We start from the raw sequence: 21,582 nt of genomic DNA, 5'->3' as shown, positions 1-21,582 counted from the left end.
CACCTTCACTGTCGTCTACGGGACAGCTAGAGTTCAAAGAACCCGTCCAAAAACCCGGAGAAGGCCCATCCTGTGAGATCTTATCAGACGTTGGGAGGTATGTGGCAGAAGGTGGTCTTGCAGATATCCGAGTCCTAAGCCATGTAGGGCTTTAAAGGTGATAACCAGCACCTTGAAGCGTGTTTGTTTTCGGAAACCGATAGGGAGCTAGTGCAGCTCGCAGAGGATAGGTGTGACATGGGTGTATCTAGGTGTATCTAGGTATACCCGATATCGCTCACGCGGCTGCATTCTGGACCAATTGTAGTCTCCGAACACTTTTCAGGGGCAGCCCCATGTAGAGCGTGTTACAGTAATCAAGCCTTGAGGTGACGAGGGCATGAGTGACCATTTGAAGTGCCTCCCGGTCCAGGTAGGGCCGCAACTGGTGCACCAGGCGAACCTGGGCAAAAGCCCCCCCTGGTCACAGCTGACAGATGATGTTCTAGTGTCAGCTGCGAGTCCAGGAGGACTCCCAAGTTGCGGACCCTCTCTGAGGGGTGTAAGATTTCACCCCCCAGGCTAAGGGATGGAATATCTGGACTATCCTTCGGAGGCAGCATCAATAGCCACTCGGTCTTGTCAGGATTGAGTGCAAGCTTGTTCACTCCCATCCAGGCCCTGACAGCCTCCAAGCACTGGCACATCACTTCCACCGCTACACTGAGTTGGCACGTGGCGGAGAGATACAACTGGGTATCGTCCACGTATTGGTGGTATTTAATCCCTTGCCAGCGAATGATCTCACCCAGTGACTTCATGTAGATATTAAATAGGAGGGGGGACAAGACCGAGCCCTGCGGCACCCCATATTTAAGGGGCCTAGGGGTCGACCTCTGTCCTCCAACGAACACCGACTGCGACCTGCCCAAGAGGTAAGAGGAGAATCACCGTAAGATGGTGCCTCCCACCTCTTCCAGCCGTCGCAGAAGGATACCATGGTCGATGGTATCGAAGGCCGCTGAGAGGTCAAGGAGCACCAGGATAGAGGAGTGTCCTCTATCCCTGGCCCGCCAGAGATCATCGGTCAGCACGACCAAAGCAGTTTCGGTGCAGTAACCAGGCCTGAAACCAGACTGAAAAGGGTCTAGATAATCTGCTTCATCCAAGGTCCGTTGGAGTTGAAAGGCCACCACCTTCTCAACAACCTTCCCTAAAAAAGGGAGGTTGGAGACTGGACGGTAGTTTTTAAGGATAGCTGGGTCCAGAGAAGGCTTCTTAAGGAGTTAAGGCAGCAAACGAGGCGGAATGGGGTTAAGTCCTGGGTGTGTTGGCTATCTCAGGGTTGGATCAGCAGGTCATGTGAACGCAGCTCTTATCTCCTCGTTATTGACAATAATTCACATTTGATCTCTGGGCAAATCTTGATGGGCAAATAAGCAGCAGATAACGATCTGCAAACGTTACCAGGCTTCGCTGCCCTCCCTGGACTATATCTGTCCCCACCGTGCCAGGTTCGGTTCAGTGCAACTGTCGGGGTTCGCTGCTTGCTCTGCTTGTGCCCTTGCCAGTCTCTCTCTCTCACCAGCCTCATGGCGTGCTCCCAGATGTCTTGCCCTCTCTTCCTCCTCTGCTCCCTCCTGCTGCTGCCCTCGGTGCTGCTGCAGGAGGTGGGAATGCCTGGGGGCGTTGTCGAAGTACCCGTCACAGGTGAGGGGGTGAAGGAAGCCGCTGCTTTCGCCGTGGAACAATACAACAAGGACAGCAAAAACGCCAATTATTTCAAGGAGCTGAGAATTGTGAATGCAAAGTCCCAGGTATGTGTGTGAGAGACCATCAGGGAAGGTGGGCAAACTCTGTTTAGTAAAGGATTATTTCCTGACAAACTGATCTTCTTGCTCTGAAACTATCTTACTTCCCCGAAAATAAGACAGGGTCTTCTTTTCTTTCGACCCCCGAAAGAAGCACTTGGCCTTATTTTGGGGGAGGTCTTATTCTTTTTGAGGTGCAGGAAGCAGTGAGCGTGGTCACCTCATGGCTGCTGCTGTGCTCCAATATTTTTGGGGAGGGCTTATTATGTGGGGAGGACTTATTTTCGGGAAAACAGGGAATATAATCCTTCCAGGGTTGCAAGTGGTGAAATTAAGCACGGTTCGTAAGGTATGTATCCTTCCTATTTTGCTGCAATTACCTAATTCTCGTGGTACCTATTTTTTAAATCCAGGTGGTTGCAGGCGTGAAATACTATCTTACGGTGGAAGTGGGGAAAACCGTGTGTGAAAAGAGCAATGGGCCAATGACATTCAGCGAGATCCAGGAATGTGAACTGGCTCCACAAGATCAGCGAGAGGTGAGATTAGATGCCATTTCAGGAGTGTGAAGATCTGTCCGTGAATCTCAGAGACTCTGTGCCCAGACTTTCTTTGCATAGCACCTCATTTGGAAAACATTTACATGTCTGCTTTCCAAGCTAGATAAGGTCTGTGGTCATAAATACTCCTTTGAAAGACTGTTTACCAGGCCTTTGCTGACGGTGAATGAGGGGAATTCACATTCATTTAACAAAAGGGATTTTGTCGGGACCAGGACTCTGTCTGGGGCTTTTTGGGGAAGTCTAGGTCAGAACAGCATTTTTGTCAGCACATTTAATTTGTTTCCAAGAGTTTTACCAGAGTTGATACACCCCAAATCTACTTTAAGCACTGACCCTCTGGGTTTTTATCTTTTGTTCCCTTCCAGAAACTGACCTGCAACTTTCAAGTCTGGTCCCGTCCTTGGCTGAAGGAGACACAGGTGGTAGGCTCGAGCTGTTTGTAATCTGGATGACCGAGGTGGACCTCACGGGCTGAGAACAACGCAGGCAAATCATTCTGCCAAGTGACCTCTTGGGCGCAGCCTGGTTTCTTCCAAAGAAGATCCCATGAGTGGCCATTCGCAAATCATGAATGAAATGATTCGTTGAAGTCCAAATTCACCTTTTCTGAGTTTCTGGAATTGTTCCATGACATACATGGGGGACCGTTTTCCCGCTCCTCAATTCCATCCCCTTTTCTATCCTCTTTGGGAAGACGAATCAAGATTTTGTTAATTCGGTTAGTCTTAATAAAGCTATCATCATGATGTCCAGGCGTGTGTTCCTTTCTTGTCCAAATCCCATCCAGCCTTCCTATTTTCACACCCACAGAACGATGACACTACGGCTTGGTCAAGAAAACAGGAGTGCAGAGAAGAGCAAGGAAGAAGATTAGGGGACAGGAGGCTAAAACATCGGAAGAACAGTTGCAGGAACTGGGGTGTGTGTAGTTTAATGAAAAGAAGGACCAGGGGAGACAGGATAGCAGTCTTCCAATATCTCAGGGGCTGCCCCAAAGAAGAGGGAGTCAAGCTATTCTCCAAGGCACCTGAAGGCAGGACAAGAAGCAATGGGTGGAAACTAATCAAGGAGAGAAGCAACTTAGAACTGAGGACAAATTTCCTGAAAGTGAGAACAATTAATCAGTAGAACAATTTGCCTCCAGAAGTTGTGAATGCTGCACATCTTGATTAAGTCATGCTTTTCAAGAGTAGCTTTTCCTCTTCACCTTTTCTTTCCCTTCCTGGAACAACCAACCAACCAATCAGAATAGATCTGGAAGGGAGCTTGGATGTCTTCTAGTCCAACCCCCTGCTCACTACTGTGAATTAGTATAAGCACTACCATGGATTATTCTATGTGTTACGTTGGATTGTTGTAAAGTGTAAACCCTGCGGAATCAGAGGTGGGATGCTCCTAGTTCATTCCAGTTCAGCCGAACCGGTAGTGGGGGCGGCGGGAGGCCCCGCCCACCCGCCCGGACGCCCCTCCCCATGCGCAGAAGCGTTGCACATGAGTGGGCAGGCGAGCACCAGCGAACCGGTAGTGAATTGGCTGGCAACTCGGTGCAGAATGGTTATTCTAATCTCAGTTAAGGCAGCAAACGAGGCAGAATGGGGTTAAGTCCTGGGTGTGTTGGCTATCTCAGGGTGGGATCAGCAGGTCATGTGAACGCAGCTCTTATCTCCCCATTATTGACAATAATTCACACTTAACCTCTGGGCAAATCTTGATGGGCAAATAAGAGGCAGATATCTCCCCATTATTGACAATAATTCACACTTGACCTCTGGGCAAATCTTGATGGGCAAATAAGAGGCAGATATCTCCCCATTATTGACAATAATTCACACTTGACTTCTGGGCAAATCTTGATGGGCAAATAAGAGGCAGATATCTCCCCATTATTGACAATAATTCACACTTGACCTCTGGGCAAATCTTGATGGGCAAATAAGAGGCAGATATCTCCCCATTATTGACGATAATTCACACTTGACCTCTGGGCAATCTTGATGGGCAAATAAGAGGCAGATAAGGATCTGCAAACGTTCCCAGGATTTGCTGCCCTCCCTGGACTATATCTGTCCCCACCGTGCCAGGTTCGGTTCAGTGCGACTGTCGGGGTAGGCTGCTTGCTCTGCTTGTGCCCTTGCCAGCCTCTCTCTCTCACCAGCCTCATGGCGCGCTCCCAGATGTCTTGCCCTCTCTTCCTCCTCTGCTCCCTCCTGCTGCTGCCTTCGGTGCTGCTGCAGGAGACGGTAGTACCTGGGGGCATTGTCAAAGTACCCGTCACAGATGAGGGGGTGAAGGAAGCCGCCGCTTTCGCCGTGGAGCAATACAACAAGGGCAGCCAAAACGCCAATTATTTCAAGGAGGTGGAAATTATGAAGGCAGAGTCCCAGGTATGTGTGTGAGAGACCATCAGGGAAGGTGGGCAAACTCTGTTTAGTAAAGGAATATTTCCTGACAAACTGATCTTCTTGCTCTGAAACTATCTTACTTCCCCGAAAATAAGACAGGGCCTTCTTTTCTTTCGACCCCCGAAAGAAGCACTTGGCCTTATTTTTGGGGAGGTCTTATTCTTTTTGAGGTGCAGGAAGCAGTGAGCGTGGTCACCTCATGGCTGCTGCTGTGCTCCAATATTTTTGGGGAGGGCTTATTATGCAGGGAGGTCTTATTTTCGGGAAAACAGGGAATATAATCCTTCCAGGGTTGCAAGTGGTGAAATTAAGCACGGTTCGTAAGGTATGTATCTTTCCTATTTTTGCTGCAATTACCTAATTCTGGTGGTACCTATTTTTTAAATCCAGGTGGTTGCAGGTGTGAAATACTATCTTACGGTGGAAGTGGGGGAAACCGTGTGTGAAAAGAGCAATGGGCCATTGCCATTCAGCGAGATCCAGAAATGTGAACTGGCTCCACAAGATCAGAGAGAGGTGAGATTAGATGCCAAAATGCTGGTTATATTTTTGCAGCTGGATTGATGAAGTCTGCCTCATCTCAGCTTAGCAACCACTTCTCTAAACCAAGTTTTAATGCTTAGCATGGATGATTTCTATTCATTTGTTGTTGTTAGTTGCAAAGTGGTGTCCGACTCATCGCAACCCCATGGACAACGTTCCTCCAGGCCTTCCTGTCCTCTACCTTCCTCTGGAGTCCATTGAAGCTCTGGCTGACTGCTTCGGGGACTCCATCCAGCCACCTCCTTCTCTGCCATCCCCTTCTTCTTCTTTTGCCCTCCATCGTTCCCAGCATGAGGCTCTTCTCCAGGGAGTCCTTCTTCCTTCTCACTAGGTGGCCAAAGGATTTGAGTTTCCTCTTCAGGATCTGGCCTTCTAAAGAGCAGCCAGGGTTGATCTCCTCTAGGACTGACCTGTTGGATGGCCTTGCCATGCAAGGGACTTGCAGGAGTCTTCTCCTGTACCAGAGTTCAAAGGCCTCCATTCTTCGGTGCTCAGCACTTCCTTATGGTCCAACAATTCATTAGTTCATTTCAGGAGTGTGAAGATCTGTCCATGAATCTCAGAGACTCTGTACCCAGACTTTCCTTGCACAGCACTTCATTTGGAAAACATTTACATGTCAGCTTTCCTCGTGCTTTTGGGGGAAGCCTGGCTCAGAACAACATTTTGTCAGCACATGTAATTTGATTCCAAAAATTTTAACAGAGTTGATACACCCTAAATCTACTTTAAGCACTGACCCTCTGGGTATTTCTCTTTTGTTCCCTTCCAGAAAGCGACCTGCAACTTTCAGGTCTGGTCCCGTCCTTGGCTGAATGATACACGATTAGTAGGCTCGAGCTGCTTCTAATCTGGATGACCGAGGTGGACCTCACGGGCCGAGAACAACGCAGGCAAATCATTCTGCCAGGTGACCTCTTGGGTGCAGCCTGGTTTCTTCCAAAGAAGACCCCATGTATGGCCGTTCGCAAATCATGAATGAAATGATTCGTTGAAGTCCAAATTCACCTTTTCTGAGTTTCTGGAATTGTTCCATGACATACATGGGGGACCTTTTTCTCGCTCCTCAATTCCATCCTCTTTTCTGTCCTGTTTGGGAAGACGAATCAAGATTTTGTTAATCCGGTTAGTCTTAATAAAGCTATCGTCATGATGTCCAGGCGTCTGTTCCTTTCTTGTCCAAATCCCATCCAGCCTTCCTATTTTCACACCCACAGAACGATGACACTACGGCTTGTTCAAGAAAACAGGAGTGCAGAGAAGAGCAAGGAAGAGGATTAGGGGACTGGAGGCTAAAACATGTCAAGAACGGTTGCAGGAACTGGGCATGGCTAGTTTAAGGAAAAGAAGGACCAGGGGAGACATGATAGCAGCCTTCCAATATCTCCGGGGCTGCCCCAAAGAAGAGGGAGTCAAGCTATTCTCCAAAGCAGCTGAGGGTAGAACAAGAAGCAATGGGTGGAAACTAATCAAGGAGAGAAGCAACTTAGAACTAAGAAATTTCCTGACAGTTAGAACAATTAACCCATGGAACAATTTGCCTCCAGAAGTTGTGAATGCTGCAACACTGGAGGTTTTTAAGAAGATGTTGGATAGCCATTTGTCTGAAGTGGTGTAGGCTTTCCTGCCTAAGCAGGGGGTTGGACTAGAAGACCTCCAAGGTCCCTTCCAACTCTGTTATTTTATATTTTATATTCTAAAGCCTCTCATTAGAAAGACTTGCTTTGTCCAGCTGGGGGAAATCGAGGTCTTCCATGGGCTTTTGCTCTTCCATCTGTCATGGCTTCATCTCTCCTATCCAAGCGTCATCAGCTGACAGCCTGACATTAGCAACTGGGGAGGGGAAGACTGGAGTCTCCGGAAGGAGGAGGGGGATGGAAGCCCAGCTGAGCCTTGTGAGAAGTTCCGGACAGCCAAGTTAAACCATCGATATGCAGAACTGGGAACGGAGCCCCTGTTTCCTAAACAATATGCAAACCCCTGATTGGACATTTGCAGATAACTGGGGATGGCCGGGAGGGAAAAGGGAACTTTCCTTTGTGTTGTTTGCACGGGAAAAGCCCAGATTCAGCTTTGCTTCTTCTGCAACCATTTAAGCTTCCGTACTCTTGGCAAAAACAAACGGCCAGGAGTCTTTCTCTGCTAGGTGACGGAGTGGGACCGTTGACATCATGTGGTCCTTTTCGACCCATTGATGAAAGAAATGTCCTTCTGGGTTTGGCTCCAAGTGGGGGAAAAGACACTGGAGACATGGAGGCTGCTTGGAAAGATGGTTTATTGGTGGACAGGACTACATGGCTTGAGTCCTGAACAGAAAAGGTGATCACATGCTTCAATGTTGGTGGCAAAGAAGAGAAGGGCTGAGGGAGGGGCTTGCTAGGCTTTTTATAACCTGTTCAGTCCCACCTCTCTGTTTCCTGTTCCTGTGTAAGAAATGCATTCTGATTAGTTGTCAGACTCCCTTGGGGCATTGCAGGGGCAACTCTCTAGGCTGGTTTGAATCCAGGTTTGGTTGAGTTCTCAGATGCCATGTGGTCAGTTTGGGCCAATATTATCATGCTTTAAACCGCCTGGAGCTGAAGTGGAGAAGCCTTTATTATGTAAAGTGGACTAGCTTGGCCTTCTTAATGGCCCATTGAGAAAGTGGGGATGGGCAGGAAGCTACAGACAGCTATTCTGTCTTTTAAAACTTGTTTCTTTCTTTTCACATCCAGAGAAATATTCTGCCTTTTCAATATTTCCTAGGATATTTCATTTTTCTGGGAGAGGGCTGGGTGATAACTTCTTACACCATGACGGTCCCACCTTCGAGGAAGAGAAAAATATGTGAAACAAGGAAACGATTTGGTTTGAGTTTTTAAAAGATGTAGACCTTTTCATAAGTATCTCTTTTTGTAAATATTGTATTTATAATTTTTAAAATGTTTTGCCACGTTAAGGGAGTGAATTTAATTCCAGCAATTAAAATGTTGTTTTATCAACTAATGTAGTTTAGCAATAAGACATTTCTCCCTTGCTAAAGAAAGATTAAAAGATCAGTTTTTAAAATCTACCATTAAGGTGCTGGCAACTTTTAGCTATCAATTAGATTTTCTGCAGCAGGACCTCTTTCTAACCTGATCCTTCGTTATACCTATAAATGCCACTTAGCCAATATATATATATTTAGTTGAGGAAAGGGCAAATACTTACAAAACGTGGTAAACAATCCATGCAAATAATTCAGCGATAGTCAATATTTACATTTGTACTTAAAAGAAGAGAGAAAACCAGCCAAGCCTCACAAGCAAACTTTCCAATCTTTTTAAAAAAAAGAAAATCATTGTTTTGTTAACTTTGAGCTTAACCACAAAGTAATTAAAGTTGCACCCCTGCCAATATTTCTGAAGTAGTTGTGTTTGGAAAGGATAAAAATCTCGGTGCCTGCCCTGATCAGCCTTAAAAACCACTGGAAAATGAATTCCAGACTATTACTTCATAACAAAATCCTACAAGAAAAGTAAAGGTGAATTAAAATTCTTCATCAGTACAAATAGGACACTAGGAATCTCTCATACGTAAGGTGACCAGATTTTCAGATTGGTAAAGAGGGACACCATTGACCGGGGTGTGTGTGTGTGTGCTTGATTACAAACTTTATATTTTGTCAAAAGGTCACATGACCCCAGAACACTGAAACCATCATAAATACGAATCTGTTGCCAAACATCAAAATTTTGATCACGTGACCATGAGGATGCTGCAATGGTCGCTAAGTGTGAAAAATGGTCATCAGTCCCTGTTTTCAATGCCATTGTAACTTTGGTCACTAAATGAACTGTTTGAAAGCTAAGGCTAGCTTGCATTATAATGCCTTATGCTAGCTTACATTTTCAAGAGAGAGAAGCTAAACTCCTAAACACAGAAGGAATTTGTCTTTGGTGAATCTGCTCTCAGTGTACATAAAGAAAAATAAAATAGAATACATTCATCAAGAATCATAAGCTACAACACTTAGTGATGGTCACTGAAGCCTGGAGGATTGTTCCCTCTGTGCTTCTTTAAAACAGCATATGTTAGAATAGAATAACAGAGTTGGAAGGCACCTTGGAGATCTTCTAGTCCAACCCCCTGCTTAGGAAGGAAACCCTACACCACTTCAGACAAATGGTTATCCAACATCTTTTAAAAAACTTCCAGTGTTGGAACATTCACAACTTCTCTCCTTGATTAGTTTCCACCCATTGCTTCTTGTTCTACCCTCACGTACCTTGGAGAATAGTTTGAGTCATACGATTGGCAGGGAAAGAAACAAAATATATTTGTGGGTTCTTTCTTTGAACCATTCCAAAGTTTCTCTGCAACCCCCCCCCTAAATGCAGTGGCAAAATATGTGGCAGGCGCTTTGAACTTCCTTTCGGCTGCAACATTTCTCTATGTAATTTCCTAGATGGAGAAAGAAGATTGTTGAATAAGCTCGCTAAAGCCTGTGGTTGTGGCCCCAGTTGGCATCCCTCGTCTCGAAGATGGACTAATCTTCCCTTGGCTGTGTAGGGTATCCGCGGCACCGTCTTGATATCCTTGGCTGCCCTTGAAAAGCTAAGCAATGCGGGTCACAAAACTATAGTGGTATCCCAGATTGGGAGGCTGGATAGGAAAATTGGAGAAGAAGGAAGAAAGAGGAGGAAAGAAGGGAGGAGAGGGGATAGAGAAGTTGGGGAAGTGACAAAGGAGGAAGAAGGATAGATAGGGAAGTTGGAGAAGAAGGGAGGAAGAAGGAAGGAGGAGGAGAGATAGAGAAGTTGGAGAAGGGACAGAGGAGGAGGAAGGATAGATAGGGAAGTTGGAGAAGAAGGAAGGCGGAGGAGGGATAGAGAAATTGGAGAAGGGACAAAGGAGGAAGGATAGATAGGGAAGTTGGAGAAGGGAGGAAGAAAGGAGGAGGAGGAGGAGAAGGGATAGAGAAATTGGAGAAGGGACAAAGGAAGAGGAAGGCTAGAAGAAAGAACGAAGAAAGGAGGAGAAGGAGGAGGAGGAGGAGAAGAAGAAGAAGAAGGAGAAGGAGAAGGAGAAGGAGAAGAAGAAGAAGGCTGGACGGGGAAGTTGGAGAACAAGGGAGAAAGAGGGGGAGGGAGAAGGAAGGATGAAGGAGGAGGTGGAAGCCTGGATAGGGAGGTTGGAGAAGGGAGAAAGAAGGGAGGAGGCTGAGGAGGAAGAGGAAGGAGGAGAAGGAGAAAGCAGGAGACAAATCAACTTGCTAGCTGGCCTCCCTCGCACCTTTTGAGTCTCCTCTGTTCTGCTCTCATTCCTCCATTCCCATTTCAAAACAGACACCTCCTCTAAAACATTTTTGCAGCGTTTAGAAGCAAAGCGTGCCGAGTAAGTTCACGATTTTTAAGACGTGAAGTTTTTTCTTCATGGATACTAAGATTGAGAATCCTTTGAGAGAGAAAAAGAGACAATAGACATCTCAGGGAAGATTTTATCGTGCGAGGAAGTGCTCCAACTTAATCTATAACTTTTAGCACAGCAATTTAGGGACTTCCCCCCCCCCACCCCCATGGATATTAACACGCCTGAGCGTTTCTGGAAGAAAAGAAATAGACATTCAAGAGAAGAAAAAGACTTTATTCTATGAAGATAAGCTGGAGGGAGTGATTTCAAATTAACAACTTAATTAGTTAGGATGTATTTTTATAAGTTTGATATATGCATTGAAAGAAAGCTCTAGGGCAGTTTTGTATTTATAAAGTAAATGTGTTTTCCATCCTTTCCCACGTTCCATCTAAGCCACTTTTCCTTCTCTCTCTCTCTTCTAGGTTTATCCCGTATATTTATTTAGTCTCCTCATGAAGAGTTTGTGGGAAATCACTCTAAACCAGTGTTTCTCAACCTTGTCAACTTGAAGATGTCTGGACTTCAACTCCCAACGCTGCTTAACCTTTCGATGATAAGTTAGGTACAAACACCTCTATATTTCACAGATACTGTATATCTATGAATATCTGTGGAGAAGCAAGAAATGGGGACTTGGGTGCTTTAAATTCAAATATTCAATTGCAAATGATTTTGTGATGTGCTTATTTATTTAAACCTATGCAGGTAGTCCTCAATTTACAGCTGTTCATTCAATGACTGTTGAAAGACACGGCAATAGTGACATGAGCATTTTTCAGTTACCTTTGCAATATCCCCATGATTGTGAGATCAAAATTGGGACACTTGGCTACAGAGTTTGCTTCTGACAAGCAAACTCAATGGGGAACCATTTTACTAACGTTAACTTAATAACCACGTTACTAATGTAACAAATTGAATGATTCGCTTAACAACTGTGGCTAGAAAGGTCTTAACATGGGGCAAACTCAACACGTTTCACTTAGCAACACAAATTTGGGGCTCAATTGTGGTCGTAACTCGAGGACTACATGTATATTTCTGTTTCTTTTCACATTGAAAAGAAGTCCCTCTGAGTGGCTGCTGAAGTGAACTTTTGCAGACAAAAATGCAGTCTTGGCTCTTCAGAAGCAGCAATTACTGCAAAAGCAGATTTCTCTCTCTTTGGATCCAAAGTGGAAGATGGATCTCATATATTTTTAGCTCTCTTATTTACTTTACAGATGTGGGGTGTGTGTGAGTAAACACATTGCTATTCCTCAAAATCTTTGTAAAATAAAATAAAAAAGTTGCATGGATGGAAATTGGACAAAAAAAAAACATTTTCTTCTGTGATTTCCATTAAAGTGTACCCAACTTCTGCTAAAATTTGCCTTAAGCGATTTGAGATGGTTAACTATTGGGTCATCTCAAATTACTGGGAACAAACATTTCCTGATATATTCCTTCAGTTTCAATGAATAGCTAGGGCTGCAAGGAAAAATTACACATATTACATAACATTTAGCCTTCAATCTTGCTTGACCATATTCTCTGTAAAGGCTCTGAAGCAGTGTTTCTCAACCTTGGCGACTTTAAGTCCTGTGGACTTCAACTCCCAGAATCCCCCAGCCAGCATAGCTGGCTGGGGAATTCTGGGAGTTGAAGTCCACAGGACTTAAAGTCGCTAAGGTCGAGAAACACTGCTCTAGAGATTCACCACTTCGTTTTGTTGACCCTGATGTGCCCAATGAATGAATTTTCATCACTATTGGTCTTAAGTTTACATCAACTTCATTTTTTAATCTTCTCCTCTCCAAACTGTGTCTCCATGAGCAAGAATTTACAATTAAGCCAATTCTCTTTCCTTAATTTTACTGACTTTTTGAGCTAGGCGTGGTTGATAACTTTGTCACACTCCTGTTTTGGGTGTGTGTGTGTGTGTGTGTTAAAGATCTGGCATAGGACAGAAAGACTACCCATCTTAACTTCTTACCAAACGTAAGTGCAACTCCTCGACTTTGAGTTTTTCAGACTTTCGTTAATAACAAATTAGCAAAATAAGTCAGGAATTCATTCATCTTGTTTAGTGTGTTTGGCTCAGGATACAAGAAATAAATAGATTTTGACTTTTGGGAATGCAAACAAACCCACATTTGCAATGTCCCTGCAAAAGAAGACATGTTTGCAAAACAATCTGCATGTTTTGTCTGTAATATTTGTATAATTTACATCTGTGTTTCGGTAACGACCCTACCATCTAACAACCTCAGCCTACAAAGCATCTTCATTTTTTACAATTTTGTGCTTTAAATTGTGTGCAATACATTCATTCAAACCTTTTATTCTAACCTGTATAGCAAAAAATACAAAAGGATTCCGTGGCGGCTAACAGAAGGTGTTGTGGCCCAGCAGGAGCCGTTGGAGCTGCCACCAGACTCCGACAGTGAGGGGCCCTATGAGTTGGCTCTGGAGGATGTGGAGGACCCTGGATGGGGTTCCGACTCCGAGCAGGGCGCAGAGAAGCTGGTTGGCCACCAGGAGGCGCCTGAGCCTTGGACCAGTAGGGAGGAGACAAGGGAGTGTGTTCCTGACGTCAGCAGTGAGTTGTTCCTGGATGCCTGGCACCGAAGAGCTAATAGGCATCAGGAACAGTTGCGCAAGTACAGGAGGTAATTGCGCTCAGCTGGTGGTCATTAGGCTCCTCTCCAGACTCTAAAAGGACTACTTGTGCACACGCCCTTTTGCAGAAGTCAACGCAGGAACTAATGTCGGAGAACATTATTGTGAGCTTGGTAGACTGGATTGCCGCCACGGCTTATCTGTGCCGGTTTGCTGCCAAGGAGCTGTCTGTCTGTTAATTAAATGCCGTAACTTATCTTTGGCTCGGAGTGTGTGTTGGTGTGGGACAAGGGGGGTCAGAACAAGAAAGTATAGAGCCCAAAACACGATAGGCAGGAACAGGTTTAAAAAAAATAATACATGTGATTTTTTTAAAATATATCACACAATAAAGCATTATGCAAATTCCCAAATACTGTAAAATAAATTTAAAAAAAACACTACCCCAATATTTTTCTGTTTCTTCTCAGTAGATACATATGTATTTCTTGTTAGAACAAACATTTCTCGTTAGAGGAAACACTTCTTTCCAACGGGTCTCTAAAATTTACCGTGGCACGACAAAACCGCGGTCCACTAAAGCGCGCCCGATTAAAGCGCGTCGCTGATGTCATCAGCAGCGCGACAACAGCGACCGCGGAGAAAAAAGGTCGCTTTAAAAAGCGCTTTGAAAGCAAGCCGATTCACGTTAAGGTAAGGGTTAGGTTTAGGGTTAGGTTAAGCGTTAGGGTTAGGTTAAGCGTTAGGGTTAGGTTAAGCGTTAGGGTTAGGGTTAGGTTAAGGGTTAGCGTTAGGTTTAACGTTAGGTTAAGGGTTAGGTTTAGGTTTAGGGTTAGGGTTAGGTTAAGGGTTAGGGTTAGGTTAAGGGTTAGGGGTTAATTTTAGCTTTAGCGCTCACAGCGTGCTTTTTTCGTCACGCTGTGATGACGTCAGGTACGCAGTTTCATCGAGCGCGCTTTAGTCGACCGCGGTTTTGTGGTGGAACCAAATTTACTTTTAGGGACAGAAATTGGCACCGTTGTCTACGAGAATTCCATCTGGCAGAAGAAGTGCTCAGTATTTAGACTGCGGGAGGGAATTGAAAAAAAAACCTGCACAATTTTTAACAGTTCTGAGTAGCATTCGACGCCGCTGACGTTCAGAAAATACTTGGTCCATTTCTCGTGGGAAAGCAGATGCTGGAACTCTTCGTCGTCTCTGGAAGCGTCCACAAATTGTTTCAGGTTGTTGAACTGGATGAAGCACTTCCTACTGTCAATTCCCAGACCCTTTACACGCAAGTACGATATGCACGCTTCCACGTCACTCCAGCTGGGTGTGTCACTCAGGGCCATCCAGGCGAAGCAGGAAAACTCTTGCAGAGACGCCATCCACATCTCCAGGTAGTCGATGCAATGACTGTAGAGGCGACGCACGGCCTCGGAGAAGGCATCACATCCGGCCTCCAGGCCCTCCTTGCGCTTGTCGGCAAGCATCCCCTTCACCGTCAGGGACATGAAGTTCTGGGCTCGACGGTCAAGCAGGATGGTGTGCACGGAGTCCAGCGTCTTCATCACCTCCACCAGGGAGTTATTTTCCCGCTCCATCTCCTCGATGTGCAAATGGAAGGCGTTCATCAGCGAGTGCATGTGCCAAAGGTAGAGCTCCCCGAACTCGTGCTCAAAGAAGCTCTTGAGCACGGCGGGCGGGTTGCTCTGGCTCAAGAAGAAGGACTTCAGGGCCGAATGCATCTGGAGCAGCTTCGTGATGCCCGGGAACAAGGAGAGCCAGCGGGTCCTGACGTGGGAGAGCAGCCGCTTGTATTCCGCCTCCACAAAGTCACAGTATTCTTGCAGGGGCTCCGTCCGCACCGCGTAGATGTGGAAGTACTGGTAGATCTTGAGGATGATGTTCTCAACGTCCACCTCGAGGGCGTCTGCTCCGTGGTGGATGCAGTTGTGCAAAACGTGGGCAGGGCAGTGCACCCCGATCAACGTCTCTCTCTGGAGGGATTTCTTCAGCCTGGTGAACACGACCCTCGCCTCCTCCTCTTGCCCAACGTCACCAAACATGGTGTTGCAGTTGTCCCCCGCGAACGCCACACACTTCTGAAGCAACCTGTGTTTCTTAAGAGCTTTGACCAGAGAGTCTGAAAGATCCATCTCAGTGGGACTTTCCTGGAGTTCCAGGAGTTTGGTCTTCAAGCCACCGTTCCTGTAGTCGTAATATTGGATGAGTACTGGGACCATTTTCAGGGCCCTGTGGCTGCTGTCATCTATAGCCACCCCGCAGAAAGGGATGCCGTGTTCCTCCAGGGCCTTCAGGTCAAGGCTCACTGGACGTTGGGCAAGCACGCAATGTTGAATCCCTTCTCTTTTGCTTTGGACGTTGGGAAATTTTTGAGCTAGCTCTGCCTCCGAAAACAACTTTCTCAGCAAGTCCGAATTGTCGCCCACCGATTTGTCAGCGTCGTGATTCATGACGGCGCGGACTGCTAACTTGCTGTCGCTTGCAGTGACGGCCTCCTCCGTTTCGCTGTCCGGATCCACAAAGAAGTCTGTTTTGGCACACCAATTGTCCCGCCGAATGGCTTTGTTGCGCTTGTATGCTTTGAGGGCTTTCTTGTGTTTGTCGGAGGACATGTGATACTCCAGGTCCCCGGGACCTTTGTGGGCGACGGACACAAAGGTGCCAGGTTTGCAGACCAAACACTCCGCTTCATAGTCATCTCTACCTTTGCGGAAATCGGGATAATTGCGCCTGGTTTTCTCCGTAAAGAGACATTTTCTTTTGGACATGGTTTTATCTTCGGGATGCGCCTCGGAATCCTGCAGGAAACAAAGCGCAGAGACAGGTTCAAGCTTGGAAGGAACACAATATTGAATCTGTTAGGTAAGCTCCCCGTTGGGAGAGCAAGTGCGTTCAGAGAAGCGTTGAGAGAGTTGTGTTGGAGAACACACATACCAGCATACAGAGACACTGCAGTTTAAATAGGCTTTTACTTTCGTGGAAATAGAGCTATCAGAGTCCATCAAACATCCAAGTCATACACGGATAAGACAGTCAGTCATCAACATCTTTCAATTAAGGGATAATCCAAATAACATAGTCCAGTATCATACAATCAGTTCAGTACTCCAAGCTAGCAGTTGCAAAACTTACAATAGCTCACGGCACTTTCTAACAGCCAGCTTCCAAAACACTCAGATCAGATCAGCATCTAACAAACAGAGAGCTAACAGTCATTCTGGCTCCCTCTTATGGCTGATTGAGGAAAAACAGCAACCAATCACATTTTACAGTATGATTTAAAGAAACAGGTATAGCATTGTTACATGATTTATATATTGCCAACCCAACCGTTAGATTATATTCCTAACAGAATCATTGGGCCAGAAGCGACCACAGGGGTCTTCTAATCCAACCGCCCACCTGATTATCCAGGCTTATCTTTAAAAACCTCCAGTGATGGAGCATCCACAATTGTTGAGGATTACCTGTAAAATACATTTCACTGTAAGGATGGGCACAAGGAGTGAGGCAGTGGCCTACAGGGGGAGCTCTTGTCTCACAATCAGGAGGTAGACCTTCTACCACTGCATCATAGAGTATTTTAACTTGCTGCCTCTGTGTCTGGTTTGCCAATTGCACAGTGGCAGATAGAGGACAGCGCTCTGGAGGGACACCATCATGGCCCAGAGGATCACTGGTTGTGCTCTCCCCTCCTTGGAAGAGGTTTATAGCTCCTGCTGCCTTGAGAAAGTTCAAAACATTCTTGAAGATCCATCTCATCCTGCACACCCTTTTTTCGAACTATTACCCTCCAGCTGCTGGTACAGGACAATAAAAACAACAGCAAATCGACAGCTTCTATCCCAGTAACTATATTGAATTCTACTGTATAGTGTAATATTAATGCAATTTCAGGGGGTTTTAATTCAATTGTGTAGAATGTGAAGGGGGTGTGATTGTGTTTTATTTTTATAGTTATACTGTACACTGAAGAGGGCATTTAATTTCGTTGTACGAGGTGCAGTGACAATAAACTAACCTAAACTAAACTGTGAGTTCAATCCTAGGAAGAGGCAGGTATTTCTCTCTCTGGACACACTGAGGATATATCTGCTGAAGAAAACTCCGCATTGGCGACAGGAAAGGCATCCGGCCATTAAAACACTCTGCTAGCTTCATTCAGTTGCCCAGATGCTACCTCGATGCCAGGGATAATTATGAGAATGTTAAATGAAGAAGACAGTAAGAACTAGCACATGCATTCTCAAAAGTTTGCTCCTTTTAACCTTGGTTGCAAACCATCCAGTAATAAATAGTCATATTCTGAAAGCCCAGCCGTTCATTCATTCTCTCTCTCTCCCTCTCTCTTTCTTTCTTTTTCTCTCCCTCCCTCCCTCCCTCCCTCTTTGGCTCTGCACAATTGAGGTCACCCAAAAAAGCTTTTGCTTAGTTCAATGGTGTCCAAACGTGGGAACTTTAACTTGTGGACTTCAACTCCCAGAATTCCCTGGACACCCCTGCTTAGTTTATGGTTCAGGTTGTTTGATGAACCCAGCTTGGCGGATTGAATAAAAGGCTAGTTTAAAAACAAAAAAAGGAGCCTTTATCTCTGTTTCTTGGAGGCCTGTTTGCATAAGCCCGGATAGGGTCACCAAGTGACAGCGGAGCTTTACCTGGTGGATTCCCCCTGCAGAAAAAGGGGCAATTCAGCCACTGGGTTTCACGTGTTGTGGGAATGCAGGCCAGTCCGGGCAAGCGTGGGCTCATGAAACGAGGTCAACGTACCTTTTAGGACACCGATCCTCCCGGGAACCTGCAAAAGCCCAGAGGAAAGGCGGGCAGCTCAGCCGCTCACTGGCAACGCGCCGTCTACGAGAGCATCTTTTTTCCCCTTTTGGGTCTCCAACCTGGGCGACTTTACGGTTTGTTGGACTTCAGCTCCCAGAATCCCTCAGCCTTGTTGGAGACGGGGGCCCCTATGGCCACCTGCTGGCCGAGGAATTCTGGGAGTTGAAGTCCAACGGCTTGTACAGTCGCCGAGCAGCTTTTCCAAATCCCCGCCCCGGAAGCTGCCTGGAATGCAAGGAGAGAGGGCCCAGACCAGCGCATGCGCGCTGACCGGCATCGGCTCCTAGTTTTTGCGCTGAATGGATGACGTCAATATTGTTCCGTTGAGGGGCAGAGCAAACCAACGCGTTGATTCTCAGGTCGCCGGGGAGGGGAGGTGGGCAGTTCTTCAATATAACAAATAAAGATAAATCATAACTAAAGGGTAGATGTTAAAGGGTCTCCATCCGTAGCCACTCTAAGACTTGTGGCCTTCAACTCCCAGAATTCCTCAGCCAGCAGGTTGCCATAGGAACCCGGTCTCCAGCAAGGCTGAGGGATTCTGGGAGTTGAAGTCCACAAAGTCTTCCAAGTTCCCTGTAGAAGTAAAACTTCCTGTTTCTGCACGGCTCTTCCTCCCTAAGTCCCGCCCAAAATGTCGTCATTGGGCGGAGGAGGAGAGCAAAGAGCGCAGCCAATGATTTAACCGGGAAAAGGGTGACGTCACGTTGGGTAGGGAGGTGCCCATGGATAACTTCAAAAAAAGCTAACAAGGAAGCGCGGAGGAGGTAGGAAAAGTTTGGGCTTTTGTTCCTGGGGGGGTCTTTGGTGGTTTTCTTGCAGGCGTTTCATGACCTAACTAGGGAACATCATCAGGGCTAGAAGGGAGAGGTGCTTGCAGAGAGGAGGAGGAGGAGGAAAAAAAGATCAAGGGTAGAAGAGAGTGGGGTTTGTGGAGAGGAGGAGGAGGAGGAGAAGAAAATGATGATCGGGACTAGAAGGGAGTGGGGTTTGTGGAGGAGGAGGAAGAGGAGGAAGAAGAAAAAAGAAGAAGAAGGAGAAGAAGCAGCAGCTAGATAGGGAGGTTGAAGGGAGGAAGAAGGAGGAGGAGAGGGAGGAGGAGGAAGAAGAAGAAGAGAAGGCAGCTAGATAGGGAAGTTGAAGAAGGAGAAGAAGAAGATGATAATCAGGGCTAGAAGGGAGTGGGGTTTGTGGAGTGGAGGAGGAAGAGAAGAAGAGGAAGATGAAGAAGGAGAAGGAGAAGGAGAAGCAGCTAGATAGGGAAGTTGAAGGGAGGAAGAAGGAGGAGAAGGATGAGAAGAAGAGGATGGCTAGATAGGGAAGTTGAAGAAGGAGGAGAAGAAGAAGAGGATGATCAGAGCTAGAAGGGAGTGGGATTTGTAGAGAGGAGGAGGAAGAAAAAGGAAGAAGAAGAAGGCTGCTAGATAGGGAAGTTGAAGAAGGAGAAGAAGAAAGGAGGAGAAGAAGAGGATGATTAGGGCTAGAAGGGAGTGAGGTTTGTGGAGAGGAAAAAGGAGAGGAGGAGGAGGAGGAGGCGTCCTTGGTGACCTCTGAGTTTGGTGGTTTTCTGGCAGACGTTTCATGACCCAGCTATGCAACACCATCAGTGCTAGAACGGTTTTTCTTCCATCTGGTTTCATTCTCCCCTTTTCTTAGGATGAAACCTTTATTGCCATTCAACATTTTTATTTGATCCCAATATATGTGGGAAATACTTTCCTTGATTCCTTAATTAGTTTGCCTTGCCTTACAGCCCCCACTTAGTCTTGCTGCATCATGGGTATTCCCTTGCTGGTACAGGTAGCCCTCGACTTACAACCACAACAGAGGCCAACATTTCTGTGGCTAAGCGAGATGGTCGTTAAATGAGTCTGGCCCCAATTTTACCACCTTTCTGGCCACCGTTGTTAACGGAATCACTGTGGTCAATAAGTGAGGACCCCGGTTGTTAAGTGAACCTGGCTTCCCTTGTAGAGTTTGGTCGCAAAAAGGGATCACATGACCTCGGGAGACTCCGACCGTCATAAATAGGAGTCCAAATCTCGGGGGAATGCTTCCACAGTCCTAGGTGTGAAAAATGGTCATAACTCGCTTTTTTTCAATCCTGTGATAACTTTGGTCACTGAATGAACTGTTCCAAGTCAAGGACTATCTAGAGTTGTAATTGTGGGCAATGCAGCCCTTGTTGTATCAGGTGGCATGGGTTTTCACACCACAATGTCCTGTTAAGTCATGTTCTGTTAATACCCATTTGAGTGTGACACAAAACCTTCTGCCCTTGGCTGGGTGTAGAAATGAATACGTGCGCGTGTTTAGTTTTGTTCTCAAGCATGCAGTTTCTTTTTCTTATCTTTAATTTTTTTTTCAGTTTTCATTAAAAAAAACAGTTTGTATTGAACATTTTACCTTTTAAAAACAGAAACACAGACACATGAAAAAAACAAGACAAACATAACAATATAAAATAGCTATGCAGCCTCTGCCAAAAAAGCCAACACAGTTCTAGGCTGCATCAACAGAGGGATAGAATCAAGATCACGTCAAGTGTTGATACCACTTTATAAGGCCTTGGTTAGGCCACACTTGGAATACAGCATCCAGTTTTGGTTGCCATGATATAATAAAAGATGTTGAGACCCTGGAAAGAGTTCAGAGAAGAGCAACAAAGAGTATTAGGGGACTGGAGCTAGAACATATGACAAACAGTTGCAGGAACTGGGTACGTCTAGTTTAATGAAAAGTTTGAGTTTGAGTTTCATTTTATTTATATGCCACCCTATTCCCTGTGGGACTCAGGGTGGCGCACAAACCCAAGGAGGGGAAGGGAAAAACACAAAAACTACAAAAGTACAGGGCATTTAAAAACAACCAACAGCCACACGATTCGAGAGGGGAAGGGAACTCATCGACCCCAGGCCTGCCGACACAGCCAGGTTTTAACGGCTTTTCGGAAGGCCTGGAGAGAGGTGAGGGTCCGAATCTCTGCGGGGAGTTCGTTCCAAAGGGCCGGAGGCGCCACAGAGAAGGCCCTCCCCCCGGGTAGTAGCCAGATGACATTGGCTGGTAGAACGGAACCCGGAGGAGGCCTGCCCTGTGTGATCTAATGGGTCTTTGGGAGGTAATGGGCAGAAGGCGGTCTCTCAAGTACCTAGGTCCAATACCATGAAGGGCTTTATAAGTGACGACTAGCACCTTGAAGCGTATCCGGAGACCAATCGGTAACCAGTGCAGCTCGCGGAGGATAGGTGTAACGTGGGTGTACCAAGGTGCACCCACAATCGTTCGCGCGGCTGCATTCTGGACAAGCTGAAGTCTCCGAATACTCTTCAAAGGCTGCCCCATGTAGAGCGCATTGCAGTAGAAAAGAAGGACTAGGGGAGACAGGATAGCAGTCTTCCAATATCTCAGGGGTTGCCACAAAGAAGAGGGAGTCAAGCTATTCTCCAAGGTACCTGAAGGTAGAACAAG

The 21,582-nt window shown here is 46.2% G+C and overlaps 2 protein-coding genes across 2 annotated transcripts; one reads left to right on the top strand and one right to left on the bottom strand.

Moving 5' to 3' along the window:
* The first annotated feature begins 1,515 nt into the window (after positions 1–1,515).
* Positions 1,516–3,101, top strand: LOC106538104 (cystatin-like). Its single transcript, XM_087703729.1, has 3 exons — positions 1,516–1,796; positions 2,204–2,329; positions 2,719–3,101. Exons 1-3 carry the CDS (start codon positions 1,572–1,574, stop codon positions 2,794–2,796), a joined length of 429 nt encoding a protein of 142 aa, XP_087559855.1. The 5' UTR covers positions 1,516–1,571; the 3' UTR covers positions 2,797–3,101.
* Positions 3,102–14,129: 11,028 nt separating this feature from the next.
* Positions 14,130–18,214, bottom strand: LOC148048767 (uncharacterized). Its single transcript, XM_087705351.1, has 2 exons — positions 18,052–18,214; positions 14,130–16,082 (listed from the first exon to the last, which is right to left on the bottom strand). Exon 2 carries the CDS (start codon positions 16,050–16,052, stop codon positions 14,298–14,300), a length of 1,755 nt encoding a protein of 584 aa, XP_087561477.1. The 5' UTR covers positions 16,053–16,082; positions 18,052–18,214; the 3' UTR covers positions 14,130–14,297.
* Between the last annotated feature and the right edge of the window lie 3,368 nt (positions 18,215–21,582).

This window comes from Thamnophis sirtalis, unplaced genomic scaffold, assembly GCF_051295495.1.
Source record: "Thamnophis sirtalis isolate CommonGarterSnake01/CBP01778 unplaced genomic scaffold, rThaSir2_p1.2 scaffold_2, whole genome shotgun sequence".
Classification (NCBI taxonomy): domain Eukaryota; kingdom Metazoa; phylum Chordata; class Lepidosauria; order Squamata; family Natricidae; genus Thamnophis; species Thamnophis sirtalis.
Note: the sequence above shows the minus strand (reverse complement) of the source record. Positions and strands in the feature narration are given on the sequence as shown.